This window comes from Protopterus annectens, chromosome 13.part0 (assembly GCF_019279795.1).
Source record: "Protopterus annectens isolate FY-2018-M chromosome 13.part0, PAN1.0, whole genome shotgun sequence".
Taxonomy (NCBI): Eukaryota; Metazoa; Chordata; order Ceratodontiformes; family Protopteridae; genus Protopterus; species Protopterus annectens.
Genome location: NC_056747.1, coordinates 610,023,389 through 610,041,802, shown reverse-complemented (window position 1 = coordinate 610,041,802; position 18,414 = coordinate 610,023,389). Strand labels below are relative to the sequence as shown.

At 41.6% G+C, this 18,414-nt stretch overlaps 1 protein-coding gene across 2 annotated transcripts in view; it reads right to left on the bottom strand.

The window, feature by feature from the left end:
* Nucleotides 1-18,414, bottom strand: part of TRIM37 (tripartite motif containing 37) — a 2,575,817-nt gene that overhangs the window by 2,207,109 nt on the left and 350,294 nt on the right. For both annotated transcript variants that reach the window (XM_044054277.1, XM_044054276.1), the window contains exon 8: nucleotides 3,949-4,072. In XM_044054277.1, coding sequence (XP_043910212.1) covers nucleotides 3,949-4,072 — 124 coding nt within the window. The remainder of the gene's footprint in view (nucleotides 1-3,948; nucleotides 4,073-18,414) is intronic.

Genomic DNA, 18,414 nt, shown 5'->3' with positions numbered 1-18,414 from the left:
CCTTATTGGGATGTGCAGGTAAGCTTCCTTTAAATCCAGTGTTGCCAACCAGGCATTTTTGCCTAGCATTGGAAGCAGTTAATGAAGAGTTAACATCTTGAATTTTGGAATCACCAAAAATGTGTTTCGGATAGAGAGGTCCAGTATAGGATGCCAGGAGTTGTCTTTTCTGGGTACCAGGAAAAGTCTTGTCCCTGTTCTTCTTCTGCAACAGGTTGAATAGCCTTTATGCTTAAGAGAGCAAGAATCTGCATTTGAGCCTCCGCCCATTGATTTGGGGGTAGGTCTGGCCAACCGTTTGGGGTTGGTAAGGAGTGAAAATGAAATCTGTATCCTTGGTAAACTACATTTAAAAAACCCATTTGTCCTGGGTAATAAGTTCCCAATTCTTTGCCTGCCGGGCAGTCGTTCCCACTAAGGGAACAGTTAGTTGTGCAAGGCTTGGAAGATTTAAGGTTAAGCCACTGAGACAGTTTACCATAGAGGGGGGGGAGTCTTACCACTCCCTGCTTTAGAAGTGGGAGCACCCCACAGCTTAGCCCTGTGAGTACCTTAGGACTGAAGCCTGGGTGTTCTGCTGGTTCTAGGTTTGGAATGAGAAGGTCTGAAGAGGCAGGAAAGGACCAATTTTTAGAGGGCCAATGCCTACTAAATCTGGGAGGCTGTACCTGCAGGAAATCTAACAGTTTGCATAGATTTAGCTTTTTCCTCGACCTTTTTAAGTACTACTTCTGCTTTGTTGCCAAACAGGCGGTCTTGGTTTAAGGGAGCATCCAGCAATTTAGCTTTAACATGATATGGAAAAGATTGCTCCTTAAGCCAAGCATGCCTTCTAAGTACAGACACAGTGACAGCAGCCCTGCAAGATGCCTCTAGTGAATCAAAACCTCGTTGCAAAGTACGTTTTCCAACTTGTTCAGCAGAATGCATTAAATCCTGTAAATCTTTATTTTCAACACAGTCAGGAATCAACATCAATTTCTGTTTAAGCAATCCAATAATATGCTGCTGATACTTCAACATATGAAACTGGCAGTTTAAGGCCCTAATGACCAAGGTTGCAAAAGTGTATACCTTCTTACCCCATCTATCCAGCGCCCTGGAACCTCTATCAGAGGGGGTAGAATTGTTGGCAGTAGTAGCCTTAATGACCTTGGGTCCCTGTGAAATGGTCTCAGTATCCGCTGCTGATACTTCAACATATGAAACTGGCAGTTTAAGGCCCTAATGACCAAGGTTGCAAAAGTGTATACCTTCTTACCCCATCTATCCAGCGCCCTGGAACCTCTATCAGAGGGGGTAGAATTGTTGGCAGTAGTAGCCTTAATGACCTTGGGTCCCTGTGAAATGGTCTCAGGATCTGCAGTAGGATTTTTAAAAAGGAACTTGTGAGAGTCAGGAACCCTGTAATATCTAACAGGTTTTCTGAGAGCAGAAGGTAAAGAGTCAGGGGCCAAGCTAGATTCCGAAAAGGCATAATCAACAATGTCCATTACAAGGGGGATAGGTAAAGGCCTGTGTTGGGGCAGAAGTAAGAAATCCCTAAGCCTCTTTTTAGAGTCAGAGTAACCCTGGCATTCCCAGCAAAAATGCTCCCTAAGAGTATGCAAGGTTTCATCCAAAGAGAAATCCTCTGGAGGGGAAGCAGAGGGAACAGAATCCTCTGCATCAGAATCCTCATATGTAGATAAAAGTACATCCTGGTCATCAGAGTAACAGAAACTTCAGAATCCTGATCAGAAGAATCATAAGCAAACTCAGTCCTAGGTCTCTTAGAGGGGGAAGGCTGGCTACCCCTGACTAAAGTAATAAGGTCTTCAGACATTCTTATCACTTGTTTTTTAGGCATAAAGGCTTGAACATGCGGTCTAGGCGTCTGTTTTCTAGGCATGGATCGAGTTTTAGGCCTTGAATAAGAAGATGGCATTGGTTTAATATGCAAGTCAATAGGCCTGCACAGCGGCTCCAGACCCATCCAAGGTAGAGACATCCGCAGGTTCCACAGTTAAAGCATCTCGCGGCATACCGGACTCTAAATGGGTCTCAGTAGAGGCCTGAGAATCTGAAGTAGCAGGTATCAAGGGCTGCGAAAGCACCTCACAGAGTACCGGCGAACTGGCGAATACCTTAGGAGAAGTGTTGCTGGCAGCTTTGGACCTATGCGGTCTGTCTCTGTCTTTATCTTTGCGTTTTTTTGGAATGTCGGTAGATGTGTGAGCTTACCAAAGCCATATCTGGATAATTGAACAGAGTACCAAAATATTTAGAAGCGTAAATATACCGACAAATAGTTTGTTGTTTAAATAAGGCACAAAACTGACAGCGAGGTACGTTGTGGTCAGGGCCTAGACAAGGAATGCAGTACGAATGAAAATCTTTATGAGGTATTTGCTTTTCACAAGAAATACAATTACTGACTTTTACTGACATCGGTTTAGAGCAAGAAAAAGCTTCCCCACCAGGGTACTTAGCTTAGTTGAAGACTTTGGTTCTGAAATTCGAAAACGAAAATTTCAGGAGTCGGCCGACCGGCACTTACGAACTGCTTCTGCTTCGGGCACCGCATGGCAAGAAAGACTAATGTAATGGCGTCGGCTGCATCCTTTATACCCCTGACTACCTGACGTCATGGAAGAATGGACAGCAATTGACACAGGACCCAAGACTTTGTTAATCAGGCCGACTGAGGGCTACTGCAAGCAGATAACCCAAATGTGATGACTGCAACAATGAAACACGAAAAACCCTTTGATAAGGCTTAATCTGCACAGCATATGTGTATCAGTTGTATGCTGTACTTCATGTGCTAGGTAGACAGAGATACACAAAATATGTACACACAAATTAAATGCTGCAAGAAATCACCACTTTCTACAAACTGTATATACTAATTCAACAAAACAGAAAGCAGGGGCAATGTTCACATACAATACTGCCACCAGAAAGACATACACAAATAGAAACCAAAAACAGAAAGAAAACACTGGCAGTACAGAAGTGCATTACTGGTAAGTTAGAGAAAATGTGCTGAGTCTGATCAATACCAATCAATGTGGTAAATTAATATAAATGAAATATAAGAAAATAAATGTAGCAGCACGCTGTATACAAAACCAAGAAGAGGTACTTGCAGAGTAGTTTACAATATTTGAAACCGCACTAAAGTTATATTCCTGCCCTCATACACTTAGAATTTAGGCATTACATATGCAGTCAAAGGTTTGCCTGTAAGACTTCACTTTCTTCAGGAGAGCAGACAGCTAATATTGTGAATACTAAGCTCAACAGGAGAGACACAGATTTGAAAATAATGTTTCTCCTGGGTAAACACAACTACCCAGGGAGAAAAGGGTATGTGAATGGGGGAAAATCAAACTGTACCCTTGGCTGACCATCAGCCCTCAATTCTATGTAGTCTACAAATAGGTTCATAGGCGAGTACTAGGCTAGCTGTCCTTGTGGGCCATTTTAAACCTAGTCAATTTCCCCTCAAAAGTCGGAATCAGACCCTGTACCTTGTGTCTGTAACGCAGACACCTTAACTATTATGCCAACCCCAATGTGATGATTAACTACATACTGGAAGAACAGTGCTTGTGAATGTTTTCTTTTAAAACATATGAATTTAAAAACAAAAAAGATTCAAGTAAAATGGATGTTCATGGAAATCAGGCTGTGCACTCAAAAAGAACACAACTAAGCTAACTGTTTAATTACTTTCTAGGCAAGTATAATTCCTATATATAAATATAATAATACACAGACACAGATAACAGATCACAGTATGTTGGAAAATAGATAAAAGCTACAGTCTCTTATTCCTAGGCAAATGCATATTACTCCTATAGACGTTAAATAAAACATTTTGTGAAGAGAATATTTCACACAAAAATATCCCTGGTCATCAGGATATCTCATTTTCCATTAGGTCCCAGATTCGATACATACCCATTAGTGTTATGAGCTTATTCTTCAACTGTGTATCCAGTCGTGCAATCATCATTTCTACTGCATTCCTGATCTCCCGAACACGTTCATCCTTCGCACTGCGAACTGCCTCAACATTCCTTTCCTTTAAAGACAAAGTAAATTTGGAATCAAAATGCTGGATTGAAATGTGTTGTGTGTTTAAAATAAAATTTCTGAATCAGTTCTACCCTTAGAAATGTATTACTTTATCTATTTACTTGGCTGAGAAGTACACAAAGATCATCATGACTGCCTTTTCTTCTACACTGTAGGAAAGCTCCATACGGCCAAAATCCCACTAGACTGCTCCAGCATAGAAATGTCCAATTCAGTTTTATTCCAGCTCACTACTATACACTACTTCCCACATTCCACACAACTAATATAGTACAGTATTATTATGGATCACTAAAGTAAATGCTTGTGAGGTAAAGCTAAACAGTCAAATCCAAATGTTTTCAATAAAAAAAATTAAATTCCAAAAGGGGGGCAACAGGAAATAACTTTTTATAGTAAACCACTTTCATCCATTTAATACACCACGTGCACCTCAGTTCAGGTATGCAAGACTGTCAACCTGATAGCATGTACAAAATGCAAGTCATCACAGCATGGAAAGTACAGCTGTGAAAGCAAACTTCCCATAAAAGTAGATGATTAAATGATCATTGCTGCAGTAGCCCAAACCATACGGGTTAAATCCTGCTAAACACCATCTTCAGATCCTAAGTTACTTTATAAAAATTTGTCTACACATAATTATATGGGATATACTTGTTAGATGTATGGAATAGTGTTGTAGACAATTAAACAAAGGGAAAAAAACTGACCATATTATTTATGGACTGCTACCAGGAATGGATTAAAGGGAAGAAAACTGTTGGTGTTCTACCTACTTCTGGATGCCATTATAAGAACAGATTATTTTATACCAATAAGATAGCGTTTTCTAACTTTGCTGCATTACCTTTAAGACATACACAGCATTGCACAGTAAAATATCATTACTGGAAAATATTGATGCAATGCGTCTGTAAACTAATTAAGCAATAACCCACGCCTGGGTGTGGGTAATGCTGGATTTACCCACGGTTGGTGTGGTTTGGTCACGAGGGCGAAGCCCGAGTGGCCAAACAAAGACAACCGTGGGTAAATCCAGCATTACCCACACCCAGAAGTGGGTTATTGCTATTATACAATAACATTATTTAAGAAAAAAATACTTTCCTTAAATAATGGCATTGTATAATGCCTCCTTGCTGCCCTTCCGCAGCTGTCCAGTATTCTACGGCAGTTCTGATGTACTGCGCATGTGTATGGTTGCGCAGTACATCAGAACTGTGTGTGCATGGAAGCAACGGAGAAAGGAAGATCTCCGTTGCTTTTAAAAACTTGTCTCGCTATGTTAAAAGAGTTTAACAAAGCGAGATATTTTCCTTTCTCAGTTGCTTTTTTTAAAGCTGTTTCGCTATGTTAAACGAGTTTAACATAGCGACACAGCTTTAAAAAAAGCATAAAAAGCAAAGAACTCTGGAAGAGTGCTGTTAAGTGTCTATGGAGCAACATTCTGCAAGTGGAATAATGGACAATGATGGTTTACAACAACGCTCTAATGGTAGGAGCTTCTTGAATCTTCCACCAGTGGAAAACCCTCTGTTACAGATGGGTTTTGTGACATTGAAAGACATTGGTCTTAATAATTCCATACCAGTAACAGTGGATAGGAATTTTGAGGAACTCCTCAGGGATTATAGTTATAAAATGGGGAGGCTACAACGCCTTCTATGGCAAACATTTCATTTTGAAGCCTGTCTTTCGTTTGGTATTGTCCCCCGAGGAATGAGGGTCTTTTGTATGCCCACACAAGGGGATCGTTATCCCGAATTACTGGCAAGATGGCAACTTATTAACATTAAAACCAGATTCCAGTACATGGAACTTCTAAATGAATTTTTTGCACCTGAGATTGCTACTTTAAAACAAGAAACAAGTGTTTTACAACATAAATTGTGTAATGATTTTACAGGTAATGGCTATTTGCAAAAACTTGAAGAGGTCTATCGCTCTCTGCATGATAGCGATGATAAACTAAAAACAGTGAAGATGAATAAACTTACTAGAGACTATACAGATTTTTCCAAAGGAAATATTTTTGTTTGGGCTAGACCCAGAGGAGATATGCCCAATAGAAATGTTTCCGCTAACAAACATTTGTCCAAAGTCTCTGCTACAGCCTCCTTCCTGTACTTCTGCTAATTCCAATGGCACTACGGAGCACCTAGAGTCAGTGAACTTGACCTGTTCGCGTAATCCTGCAGAGGAACTACATGGTAAGGTGGCGCCTGTGGTTGACGTAATACACGTGTCAGAAAACATGGCAGCAACTGTTCAACCATCTGATGTCGGGGATACGAATACATCTTCAGTTTCCCTTAAAGCAGATTGCGCCACGCCGTTGGCTATACCTTTGGCAGTGAATTTAACTGCGACCACAACAGTGAGTGATGCACGCCTAGGGGCACGACCTAAGACTTTTTCGGCTGAACGCCATTTTTTGGAAGTACTACCAGTACCTATGAAAAAGAAGCCAGGGGCGTGGAAGCGCTCCTTGAGCGAGGGCAGAGACCCGCGCAAGAAGCGGAGGACATTAGAATGACTGCTAGATTGGTTGTATTTTATTTTAAATGGTGCTTTGTAACATTTGTTTCCATCTGATGAAGGGTTAACAACCGAAAGCGCTAATCTCTCTGAAGTTTGTGTGTTTTTTATGCCTTTATTTTATGAAACCTTTGGATACTTATCAGCACTCTTCCAGAGTTCTTTGCTTTTTATGGTTCTCCAATTGTTGTTCTCTGGTTGGGTTATCAGCATCAAGCATTCGTTTTGGATTCGGAGCTTTAAAAAAAGCAACAGAGAAAGGAAGATCTCTGTTGCTTTTTTTAAGATATCTCACTATGTTAAACTCATTTAACATAGCGAGATAACAGCAACGGTGCTCTTCCATTCTCCTTTGTTGTCCAAAAAAAATAAATAAGACTTGTACTAATGGAAAAAGTCCGGGCGACCGGACCTTTTTCCATTAGTATATGTCTTTGATTTACAATGTGCATGTTTTGGAATATTAATGGGGGGGGGGGGGGGTTGTTGTATAATTTTCTATATCCTTACTGTCTACAGATATAATAAGCTCCTTGCTTTGCATAATTTCTCTTTAGTTTCGTTCCTCTTACACCTTTTACTCTCTTCCCTCTTGATCTTCCCTCCTTTTAAACTTTAGCAGTTTAGTAGGTAAACTAACACTTTACAAATATTAAATAAAAAACAAATTTACTGTTATAAGACAATATTTTTAAATCCTGTCCTGAGCATCCACAGCTTCTCTGTGTTGGTCGTGCGGTTTAGGCTGCTTGTTTTCACCTGCCGTAATTCATCCCTGGTGCTCCCTCCTTGCTTTAAACGCAAAAGGAATACCTCCAGCCATCACCTGAAGACACCCTGAATTGGCCAGCTTGCCTGGTACTTAGAAAAATACTACTGAGAAGAACCCCCAAAAAGATTGTGTAAATGTATGCTGCTCAACACTAATTAAATGTAGACTTGATGTACTATCTATAGTTAGTCTACCCTCCCGAGTGCGCGTTCTAGCAGCCTACCGCAGACCGTTTGCCCTCTCCCCCTCCTGTTATCACTACCCTAGAATATATTTAAACCTATGACTGGGTCCAACTATGCTTGCTGTTTGCTATCTCCCTCTTTAGGTGGCAGTATCTACCAATATAAATCCTAGATATTCTTTACAATTTCAACAAGTTTTATTTTTTCACAAATAGTTGGTTGTGAGTTAATATCCTTAGACTGTAAATACCCCCCCCCCCCCGCTAAACCACCCTCTGTAAAGGCAGCCTTCATTTTCTGGCTGCAAATATTTAGCTCATACCTTCCAACTACAGCCTTTAAACTGCCCTTCGCTGATACTTTTTCTGCCATACTCACCTCTAGTGTTCTCACTAGCCCCATTAAGAAACAAAAGGATAAAAACTAAAACTGCTCCTTGGCTATCCAAAGAGACATAACAGATTATGCACCACAGAGACAAACTATGGAATCTTTACCAAAACAATAAACTGGCCAATACCTTGCTCCAATATAAACAGCTCCGCAACCGTGCAAAACAACTAATCACCAGACAAAAAATCCTACTATATCAAACTTCAGTCCAATAACAATAAAAAAACCCAAAAATTCTGGAACTCAATAATCTCATTCCTCAATCCAGGCTCCAACAATAATCCCTGTCATGATCCAAGTAAACCTGACTTCAAACTAGGCTCTGAATTTAACTCAGTTTTCATAGAAACTATTACTACCCTCACCAAGACATTTCCCAACAATAACCCAACTGCTCTACACTCTCCCCCTTCTAACTCACCTCATCTGTTTGAACTCAAATCCATCTCCACTAACTTTATAAAAAAACTTTTGTCCAAATTTAAGCCTTGCTCTAATGCTCCCGACAATATTCCCTCTTTCTTCCTAAAATGTGCTGCTGATGGCATTGCTCTCCCAATCAGCATCATTATTAACCAATCCATAAAAGAATCATACGTCCCCAAACTCTGGCGCTCAGCTTATATTCTTCCTCTTCATAAAGGAGGCAAAAATACCAGCATCTCAAACTTTCGCCCCATTGCTTTGATCTCACCAATCTCCAAAAATCCTAGAAAAATGCATCCACCGCCAACTTATGCCTTTCCTGACCCAAAACAATCTTCTCACTCCTACCTAGCATGGCTTCCGTCCAGGCCATAGCACAATAACCGCTATACTATCTATCCTAGAAACTGTCAATCAAGCCCAAGACTCAGGACACTTAGTTTTTACTGTTTTTCTCAATCTGTCTAAAGCCTTTGATACAGTTTCCCACAAGCACCTACTCTGTCATCTCTCAAACCTTAATCTCTCACATAATGCTTTATCCTGGTTTTCCAGCTATCAGACAGATCACAGCCAGTCAAATGGAAGAACTCCATCTCTTCCTTCCTTCCCCAAATGGCGTACCACAGGGATCCATCCTTGGGCCAATGCTTTTTAACATCTTCATCAATAACTTTCACACTGCTATTCCTGATGCTAAAATCATTCAATACGCAGACAATTCAACCTTAGTCTGCTCTGCCTCAAACCTCTCTGAATTGCCGACTAAAACCCAAACTGCCTTCTCAACAACTGAAAACTGGATGCGCCAAAACCACCTCTCTCTCAATGCAAATAAATCAAAGGTTCTAATATTCCCTCCCACAAAGACCCTCTCCTACGATAGAAAAACTTCAAAGTCTATAGTCAAACCAACTCACCTATAGAAGTGGTCCCCTCTGCCAAACTACTTGGCATTACTGTAGACGAACACCTCAAGTTTGATATTCATATTCAACAAAATATTAAGAAAACCCACCAAAAGCTAGGTATGCTGTACAGGAATAATCGCTTTCTCTCCAACTCTACCAGGCAAACTCTGGCCTCGACTTGTCTTCTGCCTTCTTTATTATACGGTGCCCCTCTCCTAACCAACCTGCTCTACTCTATCACCTTTAAACTAGAAAACTGCTACAACAAAATCTCTAAATTTGCCTCAATCTAAAAATACCAGCCAACACTGCCTATCCCTACAATCCCTGAACTGGCTTGAACTCCCAAACTATCTAGACTATCTCCAACTCACTACTGCATATAGACTCATATTTTTCCCCACAAAATGTCCTGCTCTAACTAACATGTTTCCCCCTTATACACCCAACAGAGCTCTCAGATCTGAAAATCAGACTTTAATTACTATCCATAAACCTAAACGTTCTTCTGGCCAACTTCTCCTATCTTTCTCACTAGGCAAAAAATGGAATTCCCTTCCCTCCACACTAAGAACCATACCAAACTCAGAAAACTTCAAAACCCAGCTATTCAAACACCTGTCTACTAAATGGAAATGTACCTGCCTTCACCCAACCTAATCAAAGGGGGTTCTCTCTCTGGTTCCCAAGCTCTACAACTCTCATAGTTATCTTCCTATGAGCCTATCTAAGCTCTCAATAATTTCTATAGCTTCTCTCTAAGCTCTCAACAACTCCAACAGCTACCCTCACACAGCCAGACCTTTTAAATAGCATTCTACTGTGGATGTGTGTATGTAAAGCATATTTACATTTTCTTAAAAGGTTTGTATGTAAACTGTTTCTACACCTAACACATCTGTTTTCCTCAAATCAAACTGTATGATTCCCTACCTTCAAGCTTAATGAATTTGTTAACTATGCATGATATTGAATGCATTTAAGAGCAACTATTCTACATAATATTATCTTTAATATTAACTATCAGTTGTATCTAAATTGTATAATGCATCTTGGAGCTTGTCTCCCCGGGCCTCCACTGAAAATGGGTCAATGCGGCCCAGTGGACTTCCCCGGTAATCAAACTGCAAATAAAATAAATAAATAGAGAGGATGACTAACCCAATAGTCTTGGCAGAGTTATATAATTATAAATGTGCTATTAGGCAGTTAAGTATACACATCATATACAGTGGTAGAAGTTACATTAATATTGAGTTCATTCAATAGTTTATTCATTGAAAAGGTTTAATATAGTCTTACACTTCCTGAAGTAACTTTGCAAAGAAAGAATTTATAACTTACTGGAAAAGTTTGAAACTTTAGTTTCTAATTTATTTTTATTTTATTTATTTTACATTTGTTGACCGGGATAGTCCAACTGGATATATGTCCATTTTCAGCGGAGGCCCGGGGAGAAAAGCTCCAGATAACACAGAACATAGCAGATATGAGTCAAACATATTTACAAAACCCTCCAGTAGGTACTCACAATATACACAGTGTGTAATAGTATACACAGTGTGTAACAGTATACAAAAACAACAGGTTGCAGCAAGCTATTATGAGCAAGAGATGTGTACAATACTGATTTAAATAAGGCACTGAATAAGTAGCGATTAACCAGGGTTAGTACAGGGACAAAGCCAGTGCTCTTTAAAATACTGTTTGAGGCCTTTTTTGAAGAGACTTAAAGAAGGTTTGAGGGTAAGGTTAGAAGGAAGTGAATTCCAAGTTTCATTTATAACGTTGGCAAACAGGGAGTCGCCGGCTAAGTTAATGGCTTTGTGGGTTTGGACAAACAGTTTACTGAATGATCGTAGCTGCCTTGAATTACTGCATGGCTTTATAATATTTTTGAGTGCCGGAGTATTTTCAGGGTGGTACAGAATTTTGTGTGCTACTATAAGCTCATTGAAGAGAAGTAGGCTAAGCAGTTCTAGCCACCCGAGAAAACTGAAGTTTTGACAGTTGTGTGTCCTATATATTGAGCCTATGACAAATCTGGCAATATGGTTGTAACAGTGAGAAAGCTTACAAGTTCAGTTTTGCTCAAATTGGAGAGTATGGGGGAGGCATATAGAAGGGTAGAGAGTAGGTGTGAGCTGCAGTCCTAGCTAATCGAGTTAGAAAAGGCTTGGTTCTATATAATGAGCCAAGCTTCTTAATGTTTTTTATAGTTTTATTGATATGCAGATCAAATTTGAGATTATGGTCCACTATTACTCCTAAAAGCTTAGTATGGTCATCTGGAGAGATAGTTGTACCGTTGTTGGATGTTATGGAGAAAGAAAATGAGGTGGATCTACTGGTGGAGGTAAAGAGGAGCAGTTTAGTTTTGTTGGGATTTAACAACAGACGGAGATTAGAGAGCCAGTTTTCAACTGTGTTAAATGTGTTTTGAGTTAAGGTTTGCAGGTCTAAAGGGGAGGAGGCCGTAGAGATCAGGGTAGAATCGTCTGCATATTGAATCCAGGTTGCATCAGGGATGGCAGTATGAAGATTGTTGATGAAGACAGAAAAAAGAGTAGAGGACCTAGACTAGAGCCCTGAGAGGCATCAAGGGTGAGAGGTAGCTGGGTGGACAGTTTGCCCTGCCATAATACATCCTGTTGTCTGACATTCAGATAGGATAGGAACCACTGAATAGCATGGTTATCTAGGGAGATGGATTTTAGGGAAAGGATGAGTAATTTGTGGTTGACCATATCACATTCGACAGGTCTAGAAATAGTGCTGAAGATAGCCTGTTGTTGTTCCTATTTTGGAATATGGCATTTGTAAAAGAAAGGAGGGCAGAGGTGGTGCTGTGATGTGGCCTAAAGCCATGCTAAGAGTTGGCAAGCGGACTGTTCTGAATAAGAGAGTCCATAAGCTGCTTATGAATGCACTTCTCCATTAATTTGGCTAGTGGTGAGAGAATGGCAATGGGTCTGTAGTTGGGCAGTTCTGTTGAACTTCCACCTTTGTGGAGTGGGATAACATAGGATATTTTCCAGATTGAGGGGACAGTTCCATCAGTTAGTGCTCTATTGATAAGGATAGAGATGGAGAATACTATGGCGTCGGCAGCTTTTTGTAGGTACTCTGCAGGAAGGAGGTCAGCAGAAAGGGTGGCTGGTTTTACTTTTTTGATAAGGGATCGGATAAAAGTGGTCGAGACAGGTTGGAAGTTAAAGGGGGGGAAGAGAAGTGGGTGTGTTAGTGGTAGAGTTAGAGTGGGTGGGAGTAAGTTGGTTAGCCAAGGACTGAATAGTTTCAGTGAAAAAGTTATTAAAGGCAGTGGCAACAGTTTCTGGGGATTTATGGGTGTAGTTTGAAGGGGATGGGGTAGAAGACTGTCCTGGATGAAGAAGTCGGTTAATACCTGCCCAAAACTTTTGGGGATTGTTTTGGTATTTAAATTGGGGGTTCTGGTAGTAGTTTTTTTTTTCTAGCAAAATGAGTTTTTTTGTATCATTGCTAAGTTGACGATATCTCACTTGGTTGAGGGGGGGCTTTAGTTGTTCGCCATTTGATCCAGGCTATATTTCTAAGTTTAATTTTTATCTTAGTTTCCTTTGTGAGCCATGGAACAGTACTAGATTTAGTTTTTAATGTATGTACAGGAGCATGGGAGTCAAGGATGCTCAGAAATTTATTATTAAAGAAAGTTACAGCTTCATCTAGTGGCAGATTTTTTAGGATTGACTAGTTGACCGATTCAAGCTCATTTATGAAGTTAGTAGGATTGAAGTTTTTATTATATCTGATTGTTTTGTACATAGTCTTGTGGTGGGTTTCTGCCTTATGCTTAATAATAAAAGTTAGTGAATGGTCACTTAGGTCATAGGGGAGACTCCCAGCTGTATACAAGCTTGGGTGGCTATTGATAAGCACCCAATCTAAGACACTTTCCCGGTTGATGGGTTTACTAATCCTAGTGGGACAGGTTATTACTTGTGTGAACCCAAACAGATTCATATGGATGACAGGGGATTAAGCTGAGCAGGTGCACCAGTCGGTGTTAAAGTCACCAAGAACAATGGTTTCACGGGGGTAGGTAGTGGATAACCATTGGAGGATATCTTCCAGTCTGCTTATTTTATTGCCTGAGGGAATGTAGACACAGATAATATTTATACTCCTATTGTTAATTTGCAGTTTGGTAATGAGGATTTTTGCGTTATGAAATGGGGGTGGTTGAAATGGATCTCTTATTAACACAATGTATTTTTGTAAATAACTGCTATCCCACCTGCCTTCTTAGCTGTTCGGTCTAATCGGTGTACCCTGTAGACCGGAGGTAATTCCTCATTATCGGCAGTAGTAGGTTTAAGCAACGTTTCTGTAAGACACATTATCTCTGGGGAATGAACTACTAAGAGGGTATGCAGGTTGGGGATTTTATTATTTATACTTCGAATGTTCAAGTGAAATGTCAGGAGAAGGTTTGCAGGACTGTTAAGGGGTAGTTTATTGATGGGGTTGGTGGTGTAGGCACTACTGTCACCAGGTGGAGACAGGCCAGGGTTGGGATGATGTCCACATCTGTAACGAGGTTATATTGAAATTAAACTAAGGGATCAATAAATCAGTATATCATCATCTTCTTTCGGCTGTTCCCGTTAGGGGTCGCCACAGCAGATCATCTGTTTCCATTTCTTCCGGTCCTCTGCATCATGCTCTTTCACACCAACCGCCTGCATGTCCTCTCTCACCATATCCATAAACCTTAGCTTAGGCCTTCCCTTTTTCCTCTTACCTGGCAGCTCCATCCTTAGCATCCTTTTCCCAATATACCCAGCATCCCTCCTCAGCACATGTCCAAACCAATGCAATCTCGCCTCTCTTGCTTTGTCTCCAAACTGTCCAACCTGAGCTGACACACTAATATACTGATTCCTAATCCTGTCCATCCTAGTCACACCCAATGCAAATCTTAACATCTTTAACTCTGCCACATCCAGCTCTGACTCCTGCCTTTTTGTGTCAATGCCACCGTCTCCAACCCATATAACATAGCTGGTCTCACTACCCTCTTGTAGACCTTACCTTTCACTCTTACTAGTAACCAGTCTGTCACAAATCACTCCTGACACTCTTCTCCACCCATTCCACCCTGCCTGTACTCTCTTCTTCACCTCTCTTCCACACTCACCATTACTCTGAACTGCTGATCCCAAGTACTTAAACTCATCCACCTTTACCAACTCTACTCCCTGCATCCTCACCATTCCTCTACCCTCCCTCACATTTACACACATATATTCTGTTTTAGCCCTGCTGACCTTCCTTCCTCTCCTCTCTAAAGCATATCTCCACCTCTCCAGGGTCTCCTCAACCTGGTCCCTACTCTCACTACATATCACAATGTAATCTGCAAACATCATAGCCCACGGGGCCTCCTGTCTGATCTCATATGTCAACATGTCCATCACCACTGCAAATAAGAAAGGGCTAAGAGCTGATCCTTGATGTAATCCTGCCTCTACCTTAAACGTATCTGTCCGACCGCAGTCCTCACCAATGTCAAACTACCCTCATACATATCCTGTACCACTCTTACATACTTCTCTGCCACTCCCGACTTCCTCATACAATACCACAACTCCTCTCTAGGCACCCTGTCATATGCTTTCTCTAAGTCCACAAAGACACAATGCAACTCCTTCTGACAATCTCTGTATTTCTCCAACAACTCTCTCAGAGCAAATATTGCATCTTTAGTGCTCTTTCCTGGCATGAAACCATACTGCTGATCACTAATCATCACCTCCCTTCTTATCCTAGCTTCCACTACTCTTTCCCATAACTTCAAGCTGTGACTGATCAATTTTATCCCTCTGTAGTTACTGCAGCTCTGCACATCACCCTTATTCTTAAAGATAGGCACCAAAACACTTTCTCCACTCCTCAGGCATCCACTGACTTTCCAAAATTTCATTAAACAATCCCAAAAGGAGAGATATCTATACCAAGCGATTGCAGCCCCCCAAACATCTCCAACGCCCAAGTGAGAACTGCTCTCTCCAAAGCAAAAAACACAGCATCCATGGGACCTGATGGTGTCCCCGGCTGTGTGCTCCACGAACTCAACGAGGAATTAAACCCACAGCTAGGACAGCTGTTTAATCATAGTCTTACCTCTGGATACTGCCAGGAGTGGCGCACTGCAACTGTGGTCCCACTTCACAAAGGCGGTGCCTCCACCGACCCTGGAAATTACCGGCCCATTAGCTTGACAAGCCTTATCTGCAAAGCCATGGAGAGGATCATAATGGACCTCATAAATAAAGACATAGGGAATTTGCAGACTTTGGATCCATCCCAGTTTGGCTTTGTCAAAGGCAGATCATGCCTTCTAAACTTGGTTGACTTTTTGAAACAGTCACCAAAGCCATTGATGAGGAAAGGCAGTCCATACAGCCTACCTCGATCTGGCGAAGGCCTTCATACAATACCCCACTCGGGTATCATTGAAAAACTCATCAGCTTAAATGTTAACCCATACATCACAAGATGGGTTGCAAACTGGCTGAGTGACAGAACCCACAGGGTCAGAGTTGCTGGCGCCATGTCAGACTCAAAGCCTGTCACAAGTGGTGTACCACAGGGCTCAGTCCTGGGCCCACTCTTGTTTGGCATCTACTTTTCGAAGTACAAGCAAACACAGGAGGGTTATGGCTGACAAAGTTTGCAGATGACTGCAAACTGGGCCATAGTGGAAAACACATCTGACACAGATATCCTTCAGAAGGGTCTCACAGAAAGCGGATAACTGGTGCCAGAGCCATGGCCTAAAGTTAAATGCCAAAAATGCATAGTCATACCCTTCGGAAAAACAAGGTTACCCTAGCTACCAAATAGGTGGCAATCCACTGAGCATAGAAGAAGTTATCAGGGACCTGGGGACCCAGGTTGATAGTAGTCTGTCATTCGACACCCATGTAGCTAAAGTAGTTAGGAAGACCTTCTACATTGCCCACCTTATCATGAAGGGATTCTCATCTAGATCAAGGGAGGTCATAGTCTCCCTATACTCATCACTCATCAGACCAATGATTGAGTACAATGCCCCATTCGAATGTATCTGACCCGACACTTGCAGCAGCTGGAGAGGCCACAAAGTTCCTCACCAAAAGGATAAAGGGTCTCAAACATCTGTCCTATGCTGCCCGACTGAAAGAACTCCAGCTCTATTCAGTCGCTTACCGCTGCTCAGAGGTGACCTTTGCCTAACATACAAGGCCATGTCAAACCCAGATTTGATGAATATGCTTCACCTCAAAAATCTAGATCCGTCAGAGCCACAAGGCGGAGACTTAAACCTCGACACGGCTATTAATAGGACGCTGGAGGGATAGATTCATCACCCAAAGACTCCTATGCTGTGGAATAAAATCCCGGTATATGTGAGGCAGAGCACCTCGCTGGCCTTGTTCAAGAGAAATCTTGACCAATGGATGGGAGATCGCAGATATACCCCAGGGATTACCTCAGTGTCACTGCTCAACAGAGGCACAGCAAAATAATGGGTATAGTTCCCCATACTAAAGGGGTGGCGTAAGCCACAAAACTATGGGCTAGGCTTGTAAATGCCCTCGGGCAGATAGCCTAGTATGAACCTATGAACCTATGAACCTATAACCTATGGTTAAAAATTCCACTGCCTAAGCACCTCCATGCATCCACTGGTATGTCATCTGGGTCAACAGCCTTTCCATTCTTCATCCTCTTCATAGCTGTCCTTACTTCCTCCTTGATAAGCTGCTTCACTTCCTGATTCACTATCCCCACATCATCCAACCTTCTTCCTCTCTCATTCTCCTCATTCATCATCCCTTCAAAGTACTCTTTCCATCTACTCAACACACTCTCCTCACTTGTGAGTACATTTCCCTCACTATCCTTTATCACCCTTACCTGCTGCACATCTTTCCCAGCTCTGTCCGTCTGTCTAGCCAACAGGTACAGGTCCTTTTCCCCCTCTTTATAGTGTCCAATCTCTCATACAACTCTCCATACGCCTTATCCTTAGCCTTCGCCACCTCTCTCTTTGCCATGTGTCTCATCTCCTTATACTCATGTCTACTTTCTTCATCTCTTTGACAATCCCACTTCTTTGCCAGCCTCTTCCTCTGTATACTCTCCTGTACTTCTTCATTCTACCACCAGGTCTCCTTGCCCTCCTTCCTCTGTCCAGATGTCACACCAAGCATCTTTCTAGCAGTCTCCCTTACTAGCTCTGCTGTAGTTACCCAGCTATTTGGTAACTCTTCACCGTCTCCCAGTGCCTGTCTTAACTCTTCCCTGAACTCCACCTCACAATCACCCTTTTTTAACTTCCACCATTTAATCCTTGGCACTGCTTTCATACTCCTCCTCTTCTTGATCACCAACGTCATCCTACAGACCACCATTCTATGCTGCTTAACTACAATTTCCTGTCACCACTTTACAGTCTCCAATCTCCTTCAGACTGGCCCTCCTACATAGGATATAATCCACCTGTGTGCATCTTCCTCCACTCTTATACGTCACCCTATGCTCCTCCCTCTTCTTAAAATACGTATTCACCACAGCCATGTCCATCTTTTTTGCAAAATCCACAATCATCTGACCTTCTGCATTCCTCTACTTAACACCATGCCTACCCCTCACTTCCTCATCCTCTCTGTTCACTTCACCAACATGCCCATTGAAGTCCGCTCCAATCACTAATCTCTCACCCTTGGGTACATTCACCACCACTTCATCCAACTCACTCCAAAATGTTTCTTTCTCATCCATCGCATACCCAACTTGTGGAGCATATGCACTAACAACATTCACCATTTCACCATCAATTTCAAGCTTCATAAACATCACTCTATCAGACACTCTCTTCACCTCCAAAACACTCTTGGCATACTGTTCCTTTAGGATAACCCCTACCCCATTTAATCCAACTCACTCCAAAATGTTTCTCATCCATCGCATACCCAACTTGTGGAGCATATGCACTAACAACATTCACCATTTCACCATCAATTTCAAGCTTCATAAACATCACTCTATCAGACACTCTCTTCACCTCCAA